Source organism: Salarias fasciatus, unplaced genomic scaffold, assembly GCF_902148845.1.
Source record: "Salarias fasciatus unplaced genomic scaffold, fSalaFa1.1, whole genome shotgun sequence".
NCBI lineage: Eukaryota > Metazoa > Chordata > Actinopteri > Blenniiformes > Blenniidae > Salarias > Salarias fasciatus.
The window spans coordinates 69321-94250 of record NW_021941237.1 but is presented as its reverse complement, the minus strand read 5'-3'; the positions used below and the strand labels follow the sequence as shown (position 1 = coordinate 94250).

General features: G+C 42.7%; 1 protein-coding gene and 1 long non-coding RNA gene across 2 annotated transcripts; both read right to left on the bottom strand.

The window, feature by feature from the left end:
• Positions 1 to 4811: 4811 nt before the first annotated feature.
• LOC115384429 (uncharacterized) lies at positions 4812 to 5888 on the bottom strand. Its single transcript, XR_003930877.1, has 5 exons — positions 5854 to 5888; positions 5659 to 5754; positions 5349 to 5491; positions 5173 to 5257; positions 4812 to 4928 (listed from the first exon to the last, which is right to left on the bottom strand). It is a non-coding gene; the product is annotated as an uncharacterized LOC115384429 (long non-coding RNA).
• Positions 5889 to 7230: 1342 nt separating this feature from the next.
• Positions 7231 to 8890, bottom strand: LOC115384425 (uncharacterized). The gene is made up of 3 exons (XM_030086699.1): positions 8822 to 8890; positions 7360 to 8633; positions 7231 to 7268 (listed from the first exon to the last, which is right to left on the bottom strand). The coding sequence occupies exons 2-3, from the start codon at positions 8486 to 8488 to the stop codon at positions 7231 to 7233; spliced, it is 1167 nt and encodes a 388-aa protein (XP_029942559.1). The 5' UTR covers positions 8489 to 8633; positions 8822 to 8890.
• Positions 8891 to 24930: the final 16040 nt, after the last annotated feature.

Below are 24930 nucleotides of genomic sequence, written 5' to 3'. Positions count from 1 at the left end.
CTTCTTTTCTTTTTAAGTTCAGATGTACACTGCAGGTCGAGTGAGAGCGACAGTTGCTCCTCTGACTGATTATTTCTCTGCGCGCCTCTCTCTCTCTCTCTCTCTCTCTTCCTCTCTCTCCCTCCCTCTCCCTCTCTCTGCTGGAACGCACGTCCAGGGATCACACTCTCGCTTTCTCCGTCTCTGCCGCTGCAGATCGGACCGTAAAGCTGCAGGCGCGCCGCTTCTGCTTCTTCCTCCCTCCTCTTCACTCCCATCAAGGTAAGAAACGTTTCACTGTCGCTCTTTGGCTCCGCTCTCAACTGTCGGGATTTGCACGTGTGTACGCGTGCGTTTTTCTTTTTTTCTTTTTTTTTAATGTTTAAGAAACCTGAGGTGCGTGCGTGCGTGCGTGCACACACATCCCTTGCCACGTTGAGAGATTGTTTCTCCACCAAGATCTGATGTCAGGCTCAAAATGTGCTCATGAGGCGAATCGGACGATCGGACAGGATCTGCGCCTCCGGGCGCGAGGAGAGAACAAGTGTGGAGACGCGTCCGCGTCCTCTCGTGCCACGGGGCAGTTTCAGTCCTGATCGATCCACATCGCTTCATATTCTGCTGGACAGGACAGCTGTTGAGCTGAGGAGGGGGGGTGGAGGGGGTGTCCGGACCCTCCCGGACCGGATCAGGAGATCTGAGCAGATCTCTGGAGATCTCTGGCTGATCCGCTCCGCTCGCGCTCGGAGCGGGGTTGGTAGGGTGGAGCAGTGTCGGTGCCAAAACGCACAGAAAAAAAAAGAAGGGGGGGTGGGTCCTGCTGCTGCTGCTGGCTTTGCAGCGGCTACTCCTGCAAGAGTGTGTGCGCGTGGTCGACACACTCTTAAAACTGCTGGGTTAAAAATAACCCAAATTGGGTGAAATTGCTAACCCAGCGCTGGGTCCAAAAGGGACCGAGCCAATGCTGGGTTATTTATACCCAGCCATTTGGGTTGAAGATTTGACCCTGCGTGCTGGGTCAAGATTTTGACTCAAAAATGGGTCAAATGTACCCATGCTAGTGGGTTAAAGCAACCAATAAATGAGTTAACAACAGGGTTGGGAAGGTTACTTTAAAAATGTAATCCCTTACAATTTCTCAAAATGTAATCAGTAGCTTAACAGTAACAGTAAGTAATAAAGCAATGAACCAGATATAACTGTATCAAGATCATACATTTTTTTATGCACTTTAACAGATTTCATTCATATTGTTTTCTACATTCCACTGTTACATCTGTTACTCCCCAACCCTGGTTATCAGTATTTGTAATTTGATATAAATTACTATAAAACAAAATACTCTGCAAAATGTTATTTTATTGGTCAGAAATTGTGAAATAAAACCATTGCTAACCACAGCTAAAACCATTATGAAGGAATGACCAATATGAAAACAGTTAATTCATTTACAAACATTAAAATTATAACATCATTAAATTCTAACACCATTAACATTTATAAACATTAAAAGTTCATAAAGTTCATAAAGTTCTCAGAATATAACAAATTTAAGGATGGTTTCATGGAACAGTCCTAAATTAACAATATATTACAGCAGTGCATTCAGTTGTGCTCTCAAGAGCTTCACAACATTTGAAATATCGCCTGGCATTTTCAATACAGATGCAGATGCAGTGTGTTTGGCAGAGTCAGTGTTTGGTAGAGTGGGGGTGGCAAAGTTGTGACCCTAGATGGAGGACAGACAACTGTTCACACTGCTGAGAGACGTAGCTGAAGTGTCTCCCTCTGTGTATTTTCAGTAAAATCCATTTTTACAGAACATTACACTGTCTCTTGCTTGTTTTTTGTGCGTTTGTACCGGTGTGTCCTGACAACCATGCTGCTGAGGAATCTGAAGAAATATAGTAAAAAATAATCACTAGAAATCACTGGCAGTATCCAGCCATTTGTTTGTTTGCATTAAGTAGGCATGTGAATGTATTTCTCTGAAGCAACCAGTAGATGATCAACGGTGAAAAAACTATTCCCCTGTTGAGTTGATGATATTCCTCTTTGCTCTTTCTTTAAAAGTTCATGAAATTCTCAGAACATAACAAATAACAGTTGCATGGAACGGTCCTGAATTAAACAAATATTACAGCAGTGCATTCAGTTGTGCTCTCAAGAGCTTGACAACATTTGAAACATCGCCTGGCATTTCAAATACAACTGACTGAATGAATTCCCAAACCTGAGCACATGGTTTTGGGTAGACAAGGTCAAACACATAGTATGCCTTGAAGCATGTGTCAACAGCCCCCAGAAGTGACGGCTGCTCCAAAGCGGTCCCATTGAGAATGACGAAAGCTTGGGAACACTCGCACTCCTCCCCCAGCATCAGAACATGTGGAGGCTCCATAACCGCCCTTGTGAGGTACTCCACCATGTTCGTTCCAGGCTGAGGAAAAAACAGATAACAAAAATGATACAAGTGAGCGGGCTATGTTAGGTTATCAGCAGGTGACCTGGGACTGAGGGGTTCCACAGCTTTGTTTCACTGTCATTTGTCTGCATCTCTTAATCTACTTCAGTCAAACTTAACCAAATCATTTATGAATTTGGTATTTCTAAGCCATACATCCAGTAGCGAGTTAATTCTAGCGATGTCAGTGTCTAAGGTGGTGCCAGAGGGGGAAAAGCTGAACTCCAGTGGCCCACGGATCGACCACTGCCGGCAGGTCAGTGGCAACCGAACGCAGCATCAGACAGAGTGGGGGCATCTTCCTCCGAAGCATAGCGGGTGGCTGTAAGTAGCAGAAACTTCATGTGGAGCAGTAAATAAGAAGTTCTAGCACATTTCTGAAGTCCATATGGATTGTCCCAAGCAGAGCAGACCAAACAATAAAGTTTACAATCTGAATATGAGAAAGAGAACAAACCAAGGGTTTATGAGCCACTCCACCCCTACTCTTAACTCACCGGCTGCACATCAATGAAAGCTGTTCGACTCTCCAAGCTGCTGGGCCGGAACACTTTTTTTCCAACTTTGTATGGTGCAGCCGGAAGCAGGACAGGGAGCAGAAGCATGGCGATATCCCCTTCTTTGCCTATCAAATCAAAATATCATTAAAATGTCACAAAAATTTTATGAATAATTTTTCCATGCAGTTTAGATTTCTCAGTGGATCCATGGGGGTTCATTCAAACTATGGCAGATAACAAAATAGATGTTATAGAATGCGACAGATGGCAAAAAACATGACTATGAAGGTGCAAATGCCAGTTCCTATGGAAAGAGCAGATGAATGGACAAATTACACAGTCATATGTTAACTCTGCCAATAACAAATTCTGTAAATTGACTTTTTACACTGCTACAACGGAGCCCATTATCTCATTTACCCACCAGTGGAGGAATCTGCCATGGAAGGCAGTTAAACCATCCACTGGAAGCAGATTGGGGTTCAATGTTTTGCTCAAGGACACTTCAGCTCATGGACAGGGGGAGCAGGAGAATCAAACCAACAACCTCACAATTGTAAGACGACCACTCTACCAACCAAGCCACAGCCGCCTCTAAATCTAAAAATCTGATTACCTGCCATCTCTAAATTGAGAAGGATATCAGAAGTCTTCTCCTTCTTCGCCATTTGAATAATTTTCTCCGCGAACACAAGCCTCCAGTTTTCAGTCAGTTTCACAGAATTCTCCGGATGCAAGATGGAGAAATCTTGAGAAATCTAAGTATAGGAGAAAATACAGACACAATAACAGATGTTAAATAAACTATGAGGCATTGTTTACATCGATTGTTTCACATTTCTTCTGACGAGGAAACCTTACAGTAAATGCCATCAGAGACATCTGGCATATTTTTTTGGTTTATTATTTAATTACTCATTTAAAAAGAGCATGAATACACAATAAATAATCATCAGTAAGTTCACGTAGATAGGTATTTTATTTTGTTAAAAAGACCATAAAATTAGACAGGAACTTATTTTTTGTTCCGTGTATTCATATTGTTGCTCAGGGGAGTGCATTAAGGGACGTACTCATTATGAGCCACAGGAGATGCTGTGTGTGAGAAGCCTGCAGGAGAAAGCTCGTTGTCTCTTTAAAGACAAAAAGCGTCTTTGTTTAAGGAAAAAGCCTTAACAGACCAACTTTACTCCACCTTGAGTCGATGAGGCCTATGAGGTATGAGTTTTTTCTTTATTTTCCTGTGTTAAAGTTTATTGTATGAATGCATGTGACAGGAGAAGATGCCAATTAAGCTCGTGATTAATTGTTTGGTTCACATGTGGTTATTTAATTTACTTCATGTGGATGTTTTAAGTTATTGATGTCAGTTTTCTGTTTTCTTTCTCAGTTCTGACGGCATTATTAAGACTGTTAAAGAAAAGCAGCTTCTTCAAGTATGTGCAAGACTGGTCCAGCAATAAATGCTCGTTTAAGGCCGAAGAACTTTAACTCGAGGGGAGTAAAACTCACCATGCCTGGAGTGTCCAATAAGCGAGGAAACTCAGCAATGATCTGAGACATTGGCACTGTGCCACAGGCACGGATCCACTGTGCTCTGTGAGTGGCAGTTTCATGCATATACTGGACAACCTGGGACAGGGGCCTGATGTTATTTTTTAGCCACTCTGTCATCTGGACGGCCCGCTCTGCACTTATCAAGGATTCTGCAATATGTGACAGAGTGAATTGTAAGGACCTGCAACACAGATACTTTAAAGTGTGCAATCTGAGTGAGAAAAGTTCACTTTTTCGCAAAATCTATTGTGTTTTACATGTACCCAGCCTGTTTCTGTACCTGGCACGCTGGTCCGGGTTTCCTTTGGAGTCCCCTCTGCTGAATCCCTCCGCCTGCCATTTCTGAGCCTTTTGCGAACATTGCGGAGACGCTCTTCCAAAAACCCTGTTGCCGGTTTGTGATTTCTCCCTGGCGTGAACCATGCATCCTTAAGTTTAGAAAAAAAAAAAAAGTATAAAAATCATATGGGGAAAAAGAACGAGCGACAAAAAAGAAATTAAGATAAAATGACAGCAACATGTTGTCCGGCTGTATCTGCAAAATAATCTTAGACAAGCAGTTTCAGCTGAGCCAGAGAAGGTGCGGTGTTTTTTTTTTTTTTTTTTGATGGTGTGCAGCTTGTTCCTTAGTTTGCTATTGTTTCATTTAGTGTTGTGAAGAACTTTACTCACAAAGCCTGTGCCCAGAGGGTCTCTCAGACAGGGAAACTGATCCACTATTGCTGACGCCAACATGGTCTTCTTATCTGAGGTTGGACTAAATGACAACAGAAATTTATCAACATTTGTTGACACTGCAAAACAATCAACAATTGTCCTGATGAATATTCTCTGTGACAAACACTTACTTCTCACCAAAGCGTTCCATCAGGTGTGATACAAGAATTCGGACCATGCATCGTCTTTGGTTGAGAGAAATGTGATGACTTTGTTCAAGACTCGTAACCAAGCCTTTTCCATCAGCTGTCTTGTTTAATATGTCACGGATATTCTGGAAAAGCCAGGAATGATTTAAGGAATTTAAATGCAACAAATGAAAGACATTAATTCAATGCACATGTAGGACCTTTTTGACACTGCTGGAGGTCGTGTGTGGCTGTGCTTGTTTACAGGATTCATATATGCATGATTACAAATTCTGAGAACAGATTAACTTACAAATTGCACATGTTGCTTCACAGCTTCAATGTGCTGCACTGCAGGCAAATCCTCAGCAGAAGTTCCAACAGCAGACACTGGTTGGGGACTTGAGTTCTTTAAAAAAAATTAAGATAAGTGGTTAAATGGTTCAAGAAAATGCTAATGTGTCATGATAAATTAAATGAATTAAATATTTAAACTGGGAATACTTACACAGAATTCTCCCCATATCACTGTTAATCTTAAACTACATAACTTAAATCAATTGCAATAAATGAGGTACGCTGTCACAGTTCTGGACAAATGGCATTTAATGACTACAGTATAACAATATTCACAACTATATACAGTATCTCCTATTCGTAGTCAATGTTTAATATATTCTATACCTCATGGAAACATAATGGTTGCCATCATTCCCCTTGTGAGACTTCACAACATGGTGGGGGTGATAGTCACAGATGGAACCAATGTCAACTGCCTGGAGTTCTGTGGTTGAAGACACAGTGAAAGCAAAGACATGCCTCGCAAAACCTGTTGTCTCCCAGTTTCGCACAATCAGTTTGACCACTGAATTCACCAGCACAATCCTCTGAATGGTACCAAACTGAGGCTCACCATCAGCAGAGTGTGAAAGCAAAAGTGCCATTCCTGGTCTGTAGCTGCATCCTTTGTACACTATCCAGTCTGAAAGATACACTTCCGTGAAAATGGCAACTCCATCAAACCCACTTTTCACCTCCTCAAAGTTCTCTATGGTACCAAGGAGTGCGGTGCATCCTGGCCCAACTTCAAAGTCGTGGTTAAACATTTGGCCAGAGAGCAGAGTGTAGCACATCATCATCTGATGTCTGTAGGCCTGTGTTTTACAGATATTCTTGAAGTTGCAGGTCACATGGCTCACCCGTTTAAAAAATCCATGTTTTGCCTCAAAACGCATGGACCAAAAGTGCACTAGAGGACCAAGTTTTCTGATGGCACGAGGGTAATGCAGCATGAAGTGGTGTTTGGGCTTCAGGTGTCTGTCTGGGTAAAGCTCAGCATACAGAAGATGATGTTCCTCAATGAGATAACCCAAAAAGATGACTGCCCCTTGTGTCAGTGCAGGAGAAAAGATCAACTCCATGCAGCTCAGTAAGGAAAGGAGCAGTTCCCAGTGTTGGTTCCCCTCAGGCACCAAATCCCCGATCATTAGAGGCAGCAATCTCAGTAGGCACCAGGTCTGTGATGCACTTTGCCGAAGAGCTCCATCTGGATTTTTCAAGTCCTTGGGTTTTATTGCAGATGGCTTGTTGCGAACATCACAAAACCCATAGTCAAAGCTGGTCAGTCGAAAGTTTAGCTGTTCAAGTGTGAAAAGTTTTTGTTCAATCAGTGAATTGAGAACAAGCTTAAGTTCATAACCACCAATGCCCTCAAGGATGTCGTGCATAATGTCAGGAGCAACATTGTCAGTCACATGATAGAACTTCAACTTGTTGAGAGAACTGTCTCTTTTGATGCCAGTTTCACTTTGGTTATCCACCAGAAGATCTGTGTTGTAGTTGACTTTATCACGGATTAATGCAGAATCCTCAACAGTCTGAACCTTTAGAACCTCTCTTTGTACCCGACACCATCGGCACACACTGTTCGCAGCAAAGCTTTCTGTGTAACCAAGGATGCTGTTAAGTCCAAGATTGTCTCCACAGACCTGAGCTACACCAGCCTTTACAATACCTTTGAAAGGAATAGTGTTAATCTGTATGCCCTCATCTTCCAGTTCCTTGATTTTATTCACAATTGGGTCAAGAATTGCATTTATGCCATATGTCTTAACGTCATCAGTTTTGTAAACTGCCAACAAAAAGTGAGACTTGAGACTTGAATGATACTCTGGTGGCAAACACTTAAGAGTGTAGTAGATGAACCCAAGCTTGTGAACTGAGGTTTTTGAGCCGAGGGGATTCACCATCTCACAATCATCACAGTAAAGAAGTAACGGGACAGAGAACTCCTCTGAGAAAAGTGTGTTCGTCTGGTAGGCTGTACCATCTCTAAAATCCTCAAGGGCAGTGCTTTGCTGTTTTCGCCACTCAGTGATTTTTTCCATTGTGCCTGGACTTTCCAAGATGAGCTTCAGCATTTGTTTCAAGGGCACTACCTGGAAAGTGTCCTGAATTGCCACTTGTTTTACAGTACCTGTATCCTTGGTAGTTATCTGTGTGTAGGAAAAGCCAGGGAGAGGTACTGCCTCTGGCTGCACAAAGTATTGAGAACCCGTGAAGTACTTCATTTGTTTGTATTCGGACTCAAAGCCCTTGAATGGTACAGCAGCTAAATTAAACTGCTGTAGCAGTTCTTCACATTCAGGAGTTTCAGGCTGTCCAATATCTCTTAAAAAAGAAGTTGTTTTTCTTTTCAAAGAATCAACTACATCTTTGACAAGACTGGATGTGTGTTCAACAACATCTCTTATGGCACTATATGTCTGTGAGGGCTTAGACTTTAGACGAGCTAAGAAAAGTGCAACTCTGTCTTTTATGCTGTCCTCCTCTAAGTCATCCCATGCTTGTGATGTGTCGGCCCATTCCAGCTCATCAGAAATACTGCCCTCTGGTTCTTCTGATCTCTCAGGATGAGTAGCTGGAGAACCTTCTCCCTCTGTTGAAATGTCAAACTCAATAGCATGAGCTAACAAATGTCTCCTGAATGATCTTATTTGGTTAAATGAACGCTGACAACCAAGCTGAGCACACTGAAAAAATGTTGATGCGGAGTATACATTGTGCATTACCCTAAGGTGGCTGAAAAACTGCCTAACATTCTTGCCTGCAGACTTTTTACACTTGAAGCACACATAACCCATTATGTCCAGTACTGTGATGCAAGGCGTACCTCCAATATTTTTTTTAAGTTATGCAGAAACTTGAGGCGTGGTCCAATGAGTGGGATAAGGGAGGCCAAGCTGTTTTCATCCAGCAGAAAGAAAATATCTTTGTCTATCTGTTGAGCTGCAAGAAACAACATGACATATACTGATAAGCAGGAAAGCAGAGAAAGTACCGTAATATCTGAAAGAAATATGTGAATAGAATGAACATGAAATTAGTTTATTTGTAGAGTAATTCACATTGTATTTGATACATTTTTACAGTAAATATAAAGTTATTATTGCTTTGTGTTGGACATTTTTGCATACCTTCAAATGTTGGGATAAACTCAGTCAGGTTCCACTCTTGAAGTTTTTTCTGGACAAACTCATCCATCTTTAAAAAATCAAAAACATTGTTTTTAATCACTGGATTGGGCAGAAGACGCCAGTTCACCTCCGTAGTTACAGCGACACATGGAGCGACGACGCAGCTGCTCGTTAGCCACTGCAGAAACGTGCCACTGTATTAACGGGACGTTTTACAGTCTTTTCTCCCACTTTCAAAGTTAAAAGCTCTCTATCGCTCTCCTCCGCTCTGCTGTGCTTTCTCCTTCCTCTCGCTTGATTTGCAGTCCCTTCCTCTTCCGGCTGCTTCTCCTCCCCACGCTCCACCCAAGTCCTTATAATTGGACACTTCCTTCCAGCCAATAATCCAATTAAAAAAAAAAAAAAAACAATTCCGCAGCGCTCTGTGTGTTTTCATTCTCATAACTCAGTTCCACACACATTATTTCCAAATCTTACATCACATATTGTAATACAACAAACTTGTATATTCAAACAAATTGAAATGACACAATAATATCGTTTTTGTTGTCTTTTAGGAGCGAAATTAATTACTTCCTTAATGTTTCCAGGGCTACACGTCTTTTAGAAGTTTGAATCCCTTCAAAACAGGAGCGATGATTTAAAAGTAAGCGAGTTAATCAAACCATCCCCAAAAAAACAGCATCATGGGTGAGCTCTGTGTGCGTAGCTTCCCTGCTATCAGCAAGTAGCGTGCAGTGTCACGGCTATGTTTGGAAGATTCAGCCGCTCGCTGGGCTGCGCGGTTCGGCCACGACGAGGAGAAAACCTCCCCTCCTCACAGCCCCACACATGTTCCAGAGAGACATCTGCACAGCGCGGCTCCTGTCGATGTTGCCTGCTGCTGCTGTTTTTCGTGTGTGCTGAGTACTTTCGCATCTCACCCCTGACTGTCGCCCTCCGTGTCGCCCCAGAACGATGCAGCTGCGTCCGGCTCCAGCAGCGTCTCACTCGGATCTGCTGAGGATCACAGACAGATGTCACGGGAGGCGCACACATGACGCAAAGTTGTCGATGTAAAAAATGAATAAGCATTCAATAGAAAATAAATGCAGATCGTTTGCAGATATCACTAAACCATGCAGAATTTACATCAATTAATTCGAGTTGAATGCAGAACAAATAACTTTTTTTTTCAACTTTTCCATCCTCAAACCGCTTCGGAGCCACAGGTTGCCGACCGTCGTTTAGAAGTAACGAAAAGACAAAATTATCTGGCTAGTGGCTACCACATTAAGCTTTCAAATGCAGAATTTATACTTACTTATTTATTTACTTATTTATACTTACTTCCTCATCATGTACGCATCCGTCTGAAGGTGGAGAAGGAACTGCAGGAGTTAAGAAGAAAATGGCGAAATGGCGATTCTCCTCTTCTCTTCCTCCCGCCAAAAGATCAACCCAGTCTGCTGGGTTAAAATAATTAACCCAATTTTGGGTAAAAGCGACCCTATCTGCACAAAATCTAGGGCTACCCAGAAAATGGGTAGGGAAAATAACCCAGCAGTTTTAAGAGTGCAGCAACGCGCGCAGCTGTTGGACAGACGGGCGTGCGCTGTGGTTTAAAAGGACGCGTGAGCCGCGCGCGGGCGCACGAGATGCTGCGCTGGAGTTCATATCAAAGTGGTCATTACCACAGATTCTGGCCGGGGGGGGGTTGAAGTCCCCAAACCTCATTGTGCGTGTTTGAAGAGCGCGAGGAAAATAGATGACGGAGAGAGATGGAGGGAAGATGAGAAAGGAGGAGGGGGAGGAAGGGGGGTAAGTGTGAGTAAGATGAGAGAGTTGGAGAGGGAGATGGCGCCCTACACCAGCGCGCTCTGGCAGCGGTTTGATTTATAGTCTCTCCAATGCGCACTGACGCACAGAGCTCCGGGTAACCCCCCACTCCCACCCCACCCCACCCCACCCCGCCCGGCCCATCAGCCCACCGATCAGAATTATGTCACACTGATCTGACCACCACGACCCCCCCCCCCCCCCCCCCCCCACACACACACACACACACACACCTCCACCCACCTTCCAGACGCCCCCCGGGGGGCAAACACACGTCGGGGCGTCGTGAGGGATGATCGCAGCCGTTTGAAAGCGATCATGACTGATGCGATGTGACGGGGGAGCCAGCGGACCCCCGCCGGACCTCGATGTGTTTTGACTCGGGGATTAAGACTCCTCATCCCCCTCCAGGTCGCTCTCCAAAGTTGGATAATATTGTTCACGCATCTCATCCGGATGATGTGAGAGTGACTCATCTGGCCACGGGAAGACCCAGGAGTTCATATTTAAATGTTCCTATAGGAGGACGGGACAAACAGTCCTGATGGGAACGCCTCTCACCCTCCTCTCCACCCTCTGTCTCATCACCTTATCATCATCTTCCTCATTCCTGGAAGCTGGAAACATCATCCTCATCTCTGCAGCGACTGTCATTTTCTCCTTTTCATCTCTCTCCCCTGCCTCATCATAATAATTGTACCTTCTCCAGCAGGGGTGTAAAGCTCGTTTCATTTCAGGGGTGGCACACAGCGGTTTCATCTTCATTGGATTCAACCATTAAAATATTCCTATAATAACCTTTAAATTTAACCTTTTCTTTGCTTCGGTGCAGAGCGTACGTGATGAAAATGTCTATAATTTCACAAAAATAAACATTTACTCCCCAAGATTGAAATCAGTCTCAACACAAAGCAAATTTTAATGAAACTTTCTGTTATAAAATACAGTGAAAAGTCCAACGATCTTCTCTTGTTTCATTATGCATGTTTTTTTTTTACTCTCTCATCCTGACTGTCTGAAGCTCGTTTGATATCAACCAGGAAGCATCACAGATTTATCGGCTTGTTTCTCGATGTTGTGTCAAATCTGCTGCGCTTAAGGAATTTATTTTATTTTTATGCTGTGAGGTGATTTGGCAGGTGGGATTGGAGGCTCTTGCGAGCTGGTTTTGACCCACGGGCCTTATGTTTGACACCTCTGTGGTATTGAAACATCTGTCTTTTAGCCTAATTGCGGTTGACATTATCATCTTTTCATTTTTTACCGTCACTACATCCTTTTTTTTTCTCTCTTCACGTCTCCATCACCTGCCTGTTCGGAGTTCCTCTTGACGCCACGTCCATCAACGCCATCTACATAATTTAAGCAGCCAGAAATAGGACCGTCGTCCGTCTCACCTCCTCTCTCTCTCCGGGTCTGAAATACGACACACTATCAGCAGGCAGCGGTCTGTTAAAGCCCACAGGCCTCAGGTCTCATTCATAAATCTACTGTGGGGGCAACAGGTGAGCAGCCATTACCCCCAAAGTCAAGCACTAATACATGTTTAAAAAAACAACAAATAAAACACCTGCACACTTTCCACACATGTAAAGATGTGTTTGATTTTAGAAGCCCCCCCCCCTTTTTTTTTTTTTTTTTTTTTTTTTTTTTTATACAGTGAATGAAAGAAAAATATGTTTGGGTAAAAATGCATGAATTTCTTTTGATAACAGTAAAAATGATCCTGTCATATAGAACTGTGATTATGATCCATATTATCTCTGCGATGCAGCGTATTATTCTGCATCTCATGAAAGCCGAGACTACGACACGATGCAGAGAAAAATATAAGCAGTGGAATGAATTTAAAACCCCCGTGGGGCCAAATCCAGTTGAGTAAAGATGCACGAGAAGCAGATCAAGGAGCAGGAATTATAAAGGAAGCGGGATCTAAAAATGGAGAGTTGGACAGTAAATGAGAGAAAACTGGGTGTAAAGAATGCTGAGAAAACTCCAGGTCTCTGAGTCCTGAGAAGGCCGTGTCTAAGTTCAAAAAAGGTCTGATATTCAGAGAAAACAGGGAGAAATCGTACAGTTGGAGTGCAGTTTGGCTGCAATTAGCTTCATGATTCTGCAGGAAGAGCGTGACTCAATCCAAGTGTCGTTCATTGTGAGTAAATATTTCATAAGATTGAAGGAAGTGGAGGAAGTACCTTTAAAGAGGTTTCATTTTCACTTTCCTCATTTTTGGTGAAGATCGTCAGAAAGAACAGGATCTTGGCTGTATGTTTGGTTTTCATGCTGCAGAAACTGCCCAGGTTTTCTCTTATCTGCTTGTAATTGGTGGTTATGTTGGGATGTGAAGTGGCAGGTCAGCCTAGAGGAGGAGGAGCGTTTCCCCCAGGAGGAGAATGGGGTGGATAGATGGGTTAAATTAGTGCGACGCAGCCGTCTTCCCTGGAGGAATCCCATGATTCATTTCAACAAGGCTGCAGAATCTCTGATGCACAAAAACAGGAATCATTCACAACATATACTCAGTGTATAGAACTCATTCTTACAAAGACACAAACGCAAGGACTTTCACAATGAAAGCAGTGAGCAGTTTACTCAGTCTTTTTTTTGTTTGTTTTTTACATAATGAGATCTTCTCAATTCGATCTCAGTTGGACAACCTCCCAGACCCATGGCTCCCAGAACCAGTGTTGGGAAGCAGGACTTTAACGTACCGCCTTCCTACTTGTTGCAGTGGGAATGTTTTATGCTCCTGGGTGTCTGTTTCAATCTCTTTTACAGATGTGTGTGTTCGGGGACCACCAGGTTAAATGCTTGACTTTCATCCAAGGTGTTTGGCTTTCAGAGCTTTGACAAGACAAAGGTCAGGCAGCAGAATTCATGAATAAAGGATAAGCTCATCTTCCTGCGCTCATGATGGGAAAGTTGTATATTTTGCAGGAATATCGGGTCATGATAGAAGATAAATGAATGAGACAGAAAACAACATGGTTTTGGATTCTCTGACAAGCCGTGGCTTAATTTTTGCATATTGCGTATTATTAGGGCCTAGAAAATGTGTGTGCAAGTGTCATTTTCAGAATGGAAAAAAACATACTGAGGATTTCTTTTAGTGCTGTCAGTTTTAATCGTGATTAATCAATGGAGGGCTGTCAATGATTTTTACCTCCGCCAAGGAGGTTATGTAATCACGTTGGTTGGTTGGTTTGTTAGCAACATTACGGAAAAAGCAATGGACGGATTGTAATGAAACTTTGTGGAAAGGTGGGTCTTGGGCTAACTTAGAATCCATTAAATTTTGGTGATGATCCGGATCACTGTCTGGATCCAGGAATTTTTAAAAGGATTCTTTATCATTGAGAGATAGGGCAGTCTTTGACATAGTTGGGCAGGCCCGCCGACAGGGGGGGACAAACGCCTGGTTCACACAGGACGAGCCGTGCACCGACTTTCAGATCAGCGCCCCTGTTAACCTATCTGACGGTTCATACAGGAGGCGCGGGGGAGCGGCTCGCACCATGGAGCGCCAGTTGTAAAGTTGGACAGAGCAGATCGCACCAGACAGGAAGTCGGGAACGGAATATACGAGAGAATCCGGTCCATTTTCAAATGAAAATGAAGTAAAATTACATAAGTTATGTTGCTTTTCAGTTTTCCTTTTCAGATAAACACACACACACACACACACACACACACACACACACAGGGAGAGAGGGCGAGAGAGAGAGGCGCCGCACGCCGCAGCGCTCCGCTCCGATCACACCCCCAATCACAATGTTGTTTGTTTATATATGGTCTTATTGTTGTTGGTGACTGATTTGGGCTGTGGCGGAGGTCTGCGCTCTCTGAGTGCCAAATTCTAGTTTTTAAATTGTGATTAGTTGCAATTTACTCAAAAAAAAATAAAAAAATACACCATGAAACTCATTTTACTGTTATTGGAACGTTGTTTTTTTCATCCCTGTGCAGTACAGGTGAATTATGAGGATTAGATTCTTCATTAGAAGCTTGATCACAAACGTTCAAACAATGCGATTAATCACAATTTTAAAAAAAATAATCGTTTGCAGCCCTCATCAATAAATCGTGATTAAAACTGACAGTACTCATTTTTTAATTTACTTTTTATTAGGATTATTTTCATGATCATTGAGGACAAGAATAACATTCAGAGCAAAGGGAGGATCCAGCTCATCACAAAATTATACACATATGTGTCGTTTCGTAAGTTCACATCTATGTAATAATAATAATAAAGATAATAGTGATTAATAAATTAATTGATTTTGAAAATTGGCTATTTGAGTCTTAATCAGATCTGAAAACATACTTTTGAACATGACTGATGTTCCACAAAATCAGGCCTTGAAGTTGAGGACTTGTGAATTTTCGAGACTGATTTGTGACCGTATCATGAGCGTCTGCAGTTCATCGCTTTCAAGGAAAAACAGAATCCTTCAAGAAAAAAACAGGCCGATAAACTCCGACGTACAGAAATGCAGAATTATTGAGAGAAAGTGAGCGAGTGACACTGCTGCGGAACAGCAGTGAGGAAAGAAAGTTCTCTGATTCAGAATGAACCAAAATCACGACGAAGACGCAGACGGCAGTATTTCCAGGGACGGCTCAGAGATCACGGGGCGACTTCCCAGCATGCAGACACTGCAGAAGCAACAGAAATCTCAGTGGCCCCTCAGGAACAGGAGAGCGAATCGCCGTGAGCAGACTGCTGCTGCTAATCAGCAGAGGAGTCAAACGGTGAAGAAGGACAAATCAATACTGATTCCCTCCAACACCTCCGACCAGCCGCCGCCGCCGCTGACCAGGACCAAAATAGAAACCAGCTCCAGCATTATCATCTTTTTTTTTCTCCCTCGTGCCTACTCTCTTCTTCTGGTTGCAAATGTATTCACAAATAGACGAGAAGTTTTGCCCTAACTTCAGAGCAAGTGAAGATTACAGCTGCTGCTCGGAAAGTACAACTTTAAAAGTTTCCCAGCAGAGCTTTAAGTTTCAGTTGCACATCTGGTTCGTAGTTTTCACTTTGCACACTGGGATAAGAAAGGCCTCTTTTTACTTTTAAATTTGGGCAACACACACACACAAAAAAAAGAGCTTTTGATAAAGTGCCAGAAACACCAGAAACTAAAAGTCTGTAGTAGTTGTAGAGAAGATCTCAAGTCTGGGAGAATTTGAATGACTTTAATTAAGAAACAGTAGAAGCATTTCTTCCAAAGCTGCAGTGTTTATGTGCATTATTTGTAATGTGACTGAAATCAGTGTGATCAGATGAAAATCAAGCTGTTGAGGGATTTCTCTGATCTGACTGGAGGCGCTGCTCAGAGGCAGCTGGTGAATGTATTGACAGATTGAACTGGAATCAAACCATTTTCAGCAGCGGTCCTGCAGTAGAACACCTGAGACGGAGTCCGTCCATTTAGAAATACGATGATTGAGGCTTTCATGCCTGTAAGATTCTGTTAAATGGAAGTCAGCCAGGTCCTTTTATATCAGCTGAAAACTCCAAACTTCGGCTGCATGCATGAAAATGGTTCTCAGAGCCACTGAAAAGGCTACTTTTCAAAAACGGCTCCCCAGGGTAAACTTTTTGAAAATGCTCCGGCTCTGTCTGAATGGGAATCAGGGGAAAAAAAGAGGAACTTTTTGAAAACACTCCGACTCTGTAAAATGCAACTTTTCTGAACTGCTGCTCCTGTGCAACAGTACAAAGTCAGTAAATAGTTTTTCAGTCCCGAGTGGCTTGAATCCCAGTCACCATGATAACAATCCAGCGTTACCGCCTGTCCAGATCAATGTCCATTGGGTCACCGTTGTTAATGTTCATAATGTAGGCTACTGTCATCTAGACAAACACGGCTTTGTAGTTTTTCTCTAAAGATCATTTCAGTTTGTCTCAATGACACTTTCAATGAATTTAGAAATAAAAGTAAATTTCACTTTGACACTTTGCTGTGTCAATCCTGGTATTTATTTTCATATTGCCTTTAAAGAAAAACATCAGAGAGTGGGGACACGCTCTCCACATGCTCCAGAAACATGGCTTCTGATTAGCAACCAAGAAAATCACATTTATACAGACAGAACTTGCAAACTCTTGGAATCCAACAGGAGTTGTGTTGCTGTGAAGTGATCGAGTTGCCCACCGAACTGTCTTTGACTCGCTTTTTCTTGAATAACTTGGTTCGTTGGAATTTTCAAACATTTGGTTAAATGAAGGTACCATTGGCATCGAGTCAGAACAAGAATACTCTACTCTTAAGATGCAATGTCAGCAAGTATTTTTTCAAAAGGTTTGCTCTCTTAAAGGTGCATTAAGGAGTTTGCAAATTTTATGTGAAACAGCGCCCCCTGCAGGCCTTGGTCGTAATGCAGCTTAGTGAAAAACTCGTCCCTGTGGCTCGCGTGCACGAAGAGGGGAACTCCTTCTTTGCTCGTTTCGTAGCGCTCAAGTAAGATTTAAGTTTCTTTTACCTGGTGGAGTCTGTGTGGAGCTGTGGCAGTGCTAGAAGCCAGTCTTTTCTTACTTTCCGGAAGATCCTAATCAGTTGTTGCTCACTAAGCATCTGGCGGAGTAATGGCGGACAAAATGAAACCTAACCAGCCGAAGCGCGCGTTACGTCATTCCTTTCAAATTCTCCCCCAAAAAATTCAGGTGCCGAACCGGCACTGCAACTTTCAAGTGACAATTTAGCGCTGCTAGAGGTACTTGTAATGAATATGTCAGGGCACATGGTACACATCATTAAAAATGTGTAACATATTTATGGTCGAAAATCAGTATTTTGAAGGTTGTAAAACTCCTTAATGCACCTTTAAAGGATTGGTACGCTATGAAGAAGTCAAAGTGAACAGGATGATGGAGTTCCTCAGGATTTGGTCAGTTTTTACCTTTGCCTTGAACAACAGACTTAAATGGGGAAAGAAAAAGACTGACTGTGTAACAGCCACGGCTCCAAACTGTGTTTTTAGACCACAAAGTAAGAAATTAGAAAAGGAATTGAACGTCCTCTTGAAGACAGATGTCTTCTTAGTCCTGTGGATCAGTTGTATATATTTTTGAAAGATCCAAGAACACTGGCACACCAAGCCAAGCAGCACAAATCAGCAAAGTAACTGGATGAGACCTTGTGATAGTATTTAAATGGAAATTAAAAAAAAAAAAGTGTTGAAAATTGTCCAGAAGTCCAACAAAGCATTCTATCACTCACTCTAACAGTTTGTGAACATCATGCTCTAACTTTAGACAGTCTGGATTAGAGATGCTACGTGCAATTGCCCCACATCACCCTGGATTTATGCTAAAGATCGATTCTCGGGTGGATTCAAGGACGCGCTTCCCTCTCTGCGCCTGACTCTTGTCAGACACATTTCCCTTGTTTGCATTTTTTCCACTCACTCTGAGTGGTACTGTAAGTAAGTGGATGGTTAATAACAGGCTCACAAGCCTGATCAATAAACATGTTTAATAAATGAGGAAGTCCTTGTCGTTCGCCACTGAGGAGGTGTTTACCTGCTCTGGAGGTGATGCACTCTGGGATCCGCTCCAGCTGGACGGGGAAAAATGACCAATGAATAGAAGTCACAGTAATTTTTTTTTTTTTTTTTTTTTTTGCATGATTTGCATCAAAAACGCTGTCCAACTTTTTCCATTTCCTTGTTTACTCCTCAGTCCTCGGTTGTTTCGTGTGTGCGGCTGCTTGTGTATCAAAGACAGCCCGTGGATGTGTGAAGGAACAGCTCTGCTGCATGTGTCTCGATCAGCCTGCAGTGCTGGACGTGTCGGTCTGCCTCTCCCAGCATCCCTCTCTCTCAGTGCGAATATGAGAAGGATGGAGGGAGACGATAGGAGGTGAGTCGGATGGCTTCAAATGTTAACTCCACGGTTTGGCCGCAACAATGAGGAACCAACTGGGGGAGGACGAATCTTATCACGGCCCCGAATGTTTACTCTCCACCGTCGTGAAAGGCCAGACTGTGGCTCGTGGCGATAAGTTTTGGAAAGAAAAGCACCATTTGGCTGCTATTCTCTTGGTTGAATTCCAGAAGAGGAAATAGTGGAAGTGGTGAGGAAGAGGGATGGCTCCGGGGCAGCACAAACAAAACCGTCTCTACATTGTGAAACTGTTACATCGCAGAAAAGCTGCGGGGGTTTTGTGGAGATATGCCGCACCCGACAGGATCCAACGATGACGGATCGCTGTCTCAGGAAAGGTCGTTTCCGACTGGAGGATGAAAGCCGTGTGTGGATGTGGAGCAGATACGGGACGCTCACTAACAGATAGTTATGGTCAATGGGAATTGTAGAGGTTAGAAATGAGGAAAATGCAGATTATATTCAAACGCTGAGCCACCCGGTTAATTAATTAATTACTAGGTTTGACTGCTTTCATAGCACACAGCCATAAGTTCCGATGATTTACACGAGGCATTCTGCAGTAATTTGGTAATGATTGGTTAAGTAAGACTGATGATTGCAGGCGACAGTAGTATGCATTTCATCACACCAGTGCTATTGATTTCAATATTGACATGGCTCTTTCCATTCCTCAAGGGTAGCAAGTGTGTCTTTTTTAGAATCGGTTGAAAATAAGGTGCTGCCACACTCACTGGTGTGCCTCAGGGTGTACTTTTGGTTCCGCTCAAAATGTAGAATTTAATTGACTTTTACATGCAGCTTCTATCCAGACATGACAGCTGGTGCAGCAACAGGTTTCTCGCCAAATGAGATAGACAACGTGAGAAGCACCATGTTTACCTAGCTGCTGACTAAAAAAGAAGAATCTGTAGAAGTTACTACATAGAGAGCTGTGTGCCAGATTTTAGCAGCAGTGGTCCTTTTGAGAATTGTGTGTGTGTGTGTGTGTGTGTGTGTGTGTGTGTGTGTGTGTGTGTGTGGTCTCAGAGCAATATGTCGAAGCAGCGCAGACACCGAATGCTGATTTTAACACAGAGGACAGCGTGGGAGTCGTCTGTTTGAATCCCAGCGAGGATTTCAGTTTAATTCCAGGCCTGGTCGTTTTCAGGTAAAATGTTTTCTTATGTTGGGATGGGTTTCATGTTTTCGCTTCAGAAGAGTTTGACTAGCTACTAGTTAATTAGCTGTGAGCTAGTTAAAGTTTCAGGAGAAGAAAAATCATCATGTTTTCTCACTTGGATGAGAACTTTATGGCGATCACTACAGGCTGACACACGAGCGTTTAATCCCACTGTTGTCCATGGGGAATATTGTTTGGCTCAGCAGACGTTACAGGACATCTAATGGTGCTGCGGGTTTCTTCTTCTTAAAGGGGAGTTTCTCCTTTCCACTGGCTCCTATGCCTCCTCGCGTGCAATTGTTTTTCTCTGCGAAAGTGCCTCGAAAAGTATGTGTTTGTGTACACACATGCACCACACACACAAACTTACTCTTTCCGTCAGGTTTTCTTTGTACAATTTATTTTGTAGCCTGAAACGTTGTAATCTTTCACCACGTTGCCGCGGGTGCTGACTGAAAAATAGATCGAAATGCAAATCACAATGGAGTTATAATCTGAGAGAACCTGAGGTGGAGGAAACTGGCCGAAAGAAACTTTTTAATGGAGCTTGTTTTTCTTAACTCTTGGTTCTGGATTCTTGAACAGGAATTGTTTGTAGCTTTGAAAGTCCCTTTTGCTGAAATGATCCTTCGTCTCATCCACATGGATACTGCCCTTTAATAGTGTCTTTGTTTCTTTCTTAAACGTTCTTAAAGCTATCTTCAGCAATGAGAGGACTGAGAAGATAATAAACACTGAGCAGGCCTGACTTCATTTCTTTACCTTCATTAGGTTTCTGAGAGACGGTGACTTTAAAGGTTTTGTGCTTCGGTTTGAAGCAGTTCTCATCAGTTTACTCATTTGATCCGCAGCAGTCACGTGGACTGCAGCCCTGTGAATGTTGCTCTCTGGTTCAATTCCATTTGATCGAAGCCAGAACCAATGATGTATGAATTACCTAACTATAGATCGTGACAGATGTTTCAAGTGCTTTCTCATCTGGGTTGATATCGATGTGTGCAATCTGCGATTTTCTGTGGTTTGACTTCTTTATTGCTAAAAAGCTTTATTTTGCATTCGACAAACCTTCTAACTCCACACAAGTGTGAACAAAAGCCCGAGAAGAAAACAGTGATATCGATTGGATGTTTCTCTTTTCAGTTTATTCATGGGGAAACTAATTGTAGCTCCATCTTTAACATAACAATGCCTGCATTTTGGAGAAAACTTCCTGTAATATCAGAAAGCAAAATTGGATTTTCCAAACAGAGCGGTGCAGCTTAATGTCGGCGCAGCCATCGTCTCAAAGGCCTCTTGTGAGGACTGTTGTGCTCGACGAGTTAAAGAAGTCTCTGTTAGAACCTGATGTGCTAGAAAAAGCTCCAAAAGCACCAGTGGAAAGCAGGATGAATCACCGTCTGCCTCGCACAGATCACCGCCTTGCTTTTCGCTCTCATCTGGGTGCTCCTCCACCCTCACTCCTCCGTCGGGGTAAACTCAGCGGGGCAACAGCTCGGATGTTTAAATATGTAGAGGACAACTTTCAACGCTCCTCCGCAGCCACAGCTCGGAAGTGTGCTTTTCCACACCTGAGATCTTCAAATATTCAGGCTGGAGTGGTGCATTAGCGCACACGCCAGACGAGCTGCCAGTGTTTATCGGATGCCTGAGACTCCGGAGCGACGGTGGCGTCCGGAGTGGCTCTCGCTGTCGCAGAGCAGCCAGTGTGAAGGTCTAACAGAGTCTCAGCAGTAATTTAAAGTCTGTCGGAGTGCCTCGTGAGGAACACTCCAGCTCTGCCCTTTTGTTGCGGCTCTCTCGCGTCTCTCCGGTCTCTGTTCCTTTGAAGCAGACGCATTAAACAAGCTCGTGGTCTGGTATGTGTTTAAGGAGATGGTGGTGAGCCAATATCATGGAAAGATTCTTCACACGATTTCAGTATGTATTCAGATACTGTTTAAGTTTTACTAGGTTCTACTAGTTTTATTGTGTTTTACATATCATCCAATTGGAGAAGGAATGTTAGGTCTTCGGACACGAAGCTCTATCTGGGTCAGATGTTCTCTACTATAACTCTGTACAATTGGCCTTGCTGTTGCATTGATCCTTTGTCTTTCATCGACTGAATCCTGTAATGTGACATCCTGGAATGTTCCTGTATCGTGTGCAGATGATGAGCGAACGGTGAATTTCTAGCAGCAGCTGGCACGTGTCTCCCAAAATGACTGAAGTGCCAGAATTACAAGCATTTGCTTGGAACACTTGTTATGTAATTTAACAAAATCCCTGAGAATGTGAATGTTTTCCATTCCGCCACCTCTCAGACGATTGTTCTTCTTGGGGAAAGCTCATGCAGTAAGTCGCCTCTCCTGGGTTCTCTGCCCACGATCAGCATGAAGGAGGAGTTTCAAATATGGCCGCCGTCTTGTTGATTTATACGTCTGTGTGCCAAAACTAAAGATAGTGTCAATCATAACCTGGTTTCTATTATGCTCTGACTAACAGTTTCATGGGACCAGAGCGAGGTCTCAGAGTGATTTAGGAACTCTTGAGCGTTGTTGGCCAGTTTTAGGCCCTGTTTACCTACATTTCATGTGAAGTGTGTTTCTGTTTTTCTTTAAACGTTTCACATTTAGACAGCAACATTTTGATAATGATGACAAGTTGGTGCTGTTGATTGTTTCTGTAATGAACATTAAGAATGCCGAGGACAAAGACTTTCACCTGGACAGGTGAGACGGTTGGATTACTGTTCTGGGTGACTCATCAATTCATTAATTTTTCTTCATACTGAAATAGAAAATATTCTGATGAAACCAAACTGCGCAGGAGAGGAGAGCAGTCCAATGGGTTAATATGAATTCTTCCACAGCAATACACATTTTTATATCTCTAAAATGTAAATAAAAATAACTAAGGATGAAGGAACAGCAAACTGCTAAACAGACTGAAATTATTTGGCCTAAAAAAAATAACCAAAGAGGTACCCATTTTAATTTATTGAAGTGACTTCTTCAGAAAATGAAAGAGTTTAAGTGCATAAAATTCATTAGAAAGTTGTTGTTTGACATTTAAAGTCTAACTGATCCATTCAAACCACTGATGTTCTCAGTCAAGTGTCTAACAGAGTTGTTTGATGTCTGCCAGTTGTTGAAACACTGAGAAATTCCAAATTTCCCAGCAGTGACCGAGGTAATGTTCTGTTTGGTCCTAAACTCTAGCGTTGGTTTCACACAGTCATGTCAAAAACAGTTTTTTTCGTATTGAACAAATGCTTTAAAGGCTGGGGCATGCAGAGATGGGAGCAAAAAAAGTAGGAATGTATTTACAGAGTCTGGCAGCATGTGGCATTTCAGCTCAAAGGTCAAAAGAGTTGTAACAGGAAGAACCACAGGGACACATCAGGCAGTCAGAGGCATGTCGGGAGAGCCACATATGAAATACATAAAAGCAGCACACTCACACTTTGGCATTCAGAATAAAATATAATTTCTGTTTTGGGGAGAAAATTATTCAAGCATCCTTGGTTCTAATGCGGTAAATGACTAATGCTAGTATTCTTTCACTATTACTTGAACAAAACAACTTTTCATTGGCATGAAATTACCATGAAATTACTGCAGTGGTTTCATTTCCATATCCTACCACCACCGAATGCTGGTTTTGCTTTAAGATTAGGCCGTCTTTCTGGAAGCTTAATTAGGCTGATGCTCTCAAAACAATGGTCCTTTGTGAGCAGCTCTACATACAATTAACATAGAATATACCACAAATGATGTCCATGTCCTGCTCAAACAACTCCAAAGGCTTTCTTTCTGGACAAACACTGCAGTTTGTGTCAATTAAAGGCTGGAATATTGATTTATTTTGCTGAAAGTCTTTTGCAAATTTGACGTTAACAATTGGAGCTTGGTTTTGGTAAAAGAGAAAGTTTGAAACTTTGTTTATTGACGTGAATCTCCAATAAAAGCCTCTCAGGTCTTATGTTCTGTTCTTCAGTGCGAACAATTATATTTCATTTGTGATTCATTCTTCCATTCAGACAGATATTCGCCGGCAGGCAGACCTGAGCAGATACAGCGCTGGGTAATTACATTTTGAATAGCTGAAGAACACGAGGCGTTCTTTATTTATCTGATCTTAGTCTGGCTCAGTGGATGTTTTACATGGAAAAACCATTCCTGCTTTCCACGGCCGGCGAAAGGTGAGACACGGTTGGCCTTTGTTTGAACTGTCTGATCGCAGCTTTCACAGGGGAAAACTCATCTCCATTCTCAGTTCAGTAACATAGAGAAGCACTGCCAGTGAGTTTCCACCCACATTTCTCCGTAATATCACCCTGGATGATCCTTCGTTTAGTGATACGGAGTTCAAAGTTCGCTTGACACTCACTATACTAATTTGTTCTCTAAAGATGCTTTGTCTTCATGTAGAAATGGGAAAAACACTACTTTTTAACTTTTTTTGAAATGCTGCTTCTGTGCATGTGCCCCATGGCTGTAGTTAATGGTTCTGCACATGGTCAGTAGATGGACAATGATAACAATGATTTCCTCCAGAATGTCATGACTCCCAGTTCAGATTCTCCTGATCCTGGCAGTTTTAGAGTTCAGAGTCACCCATAATTCAACATGGCCATGTGTCCAGTGTATCAGTGTCCATGTTCTCGCCATTGTTAATGTTCACAGCATATTATTCTCTGTGCATGTGTTTTTGGTTTCATTACAAAAATAGTCAACAGTGCCAACTCATGGTCCAACCTGGAAACCGCATGGTTTTTGGCGTTTCTGACATTTCCATGTCAACATTGTTTTCAAAACTTTGCTGTGTAAATGCAAAACTTCTCTGAAACGGGAATCCAACAGCGATGTGTGTTTGGTATTGACGTACATTTGCTTTACAGCTGCTGATTTGTTTCAAAGGCGAAAGGCAGGTGGATTTCACGTGTTTGAACATGAGGGTCCTAAAAGTAGATATATTTGTGAATTTATTTATTTCTGCTCCCAGTGGAAGGATTGAGCGCCTTACATGGCAGCTGAGCTCAGACAGTGTAAAAATCAGTCTGTAGATGTTATTTTATCTTGTGGTGTTTGCTGTCATGTTTTGGTTTTCGGATTTATTTCATGACTTTTGCATGGCTGTGGTTTTTGCATTTCCGTTGTGGCTCCTGTCTGGACAGGGACTCTTCTGGACCATCAAACTGTACCGTTCATAAATAGACATGTTCCCCCCCGTGTTGTCCTCTTTCCTTCATTCCCA

What these genes read in the sequence shown, in the direction of transcription:
- LOC115384425 (XM_030086699.1), bottom strand. Translation starts at nt 8,488, where the DNA reads ATGGGTTATGTGTGCTTCAAGTGTAAAAAGTCTGCAGGCAAGAATGTT. An exon ending in TAACACTATTCCTTTCAAAG is followed by an intron (nt 7,269 to 7,359) that starts GTATTGTAAAGG and finishes TGCTGCGAACAG; the next exon opens with TGTGTGCCGATGGTGTCGGG.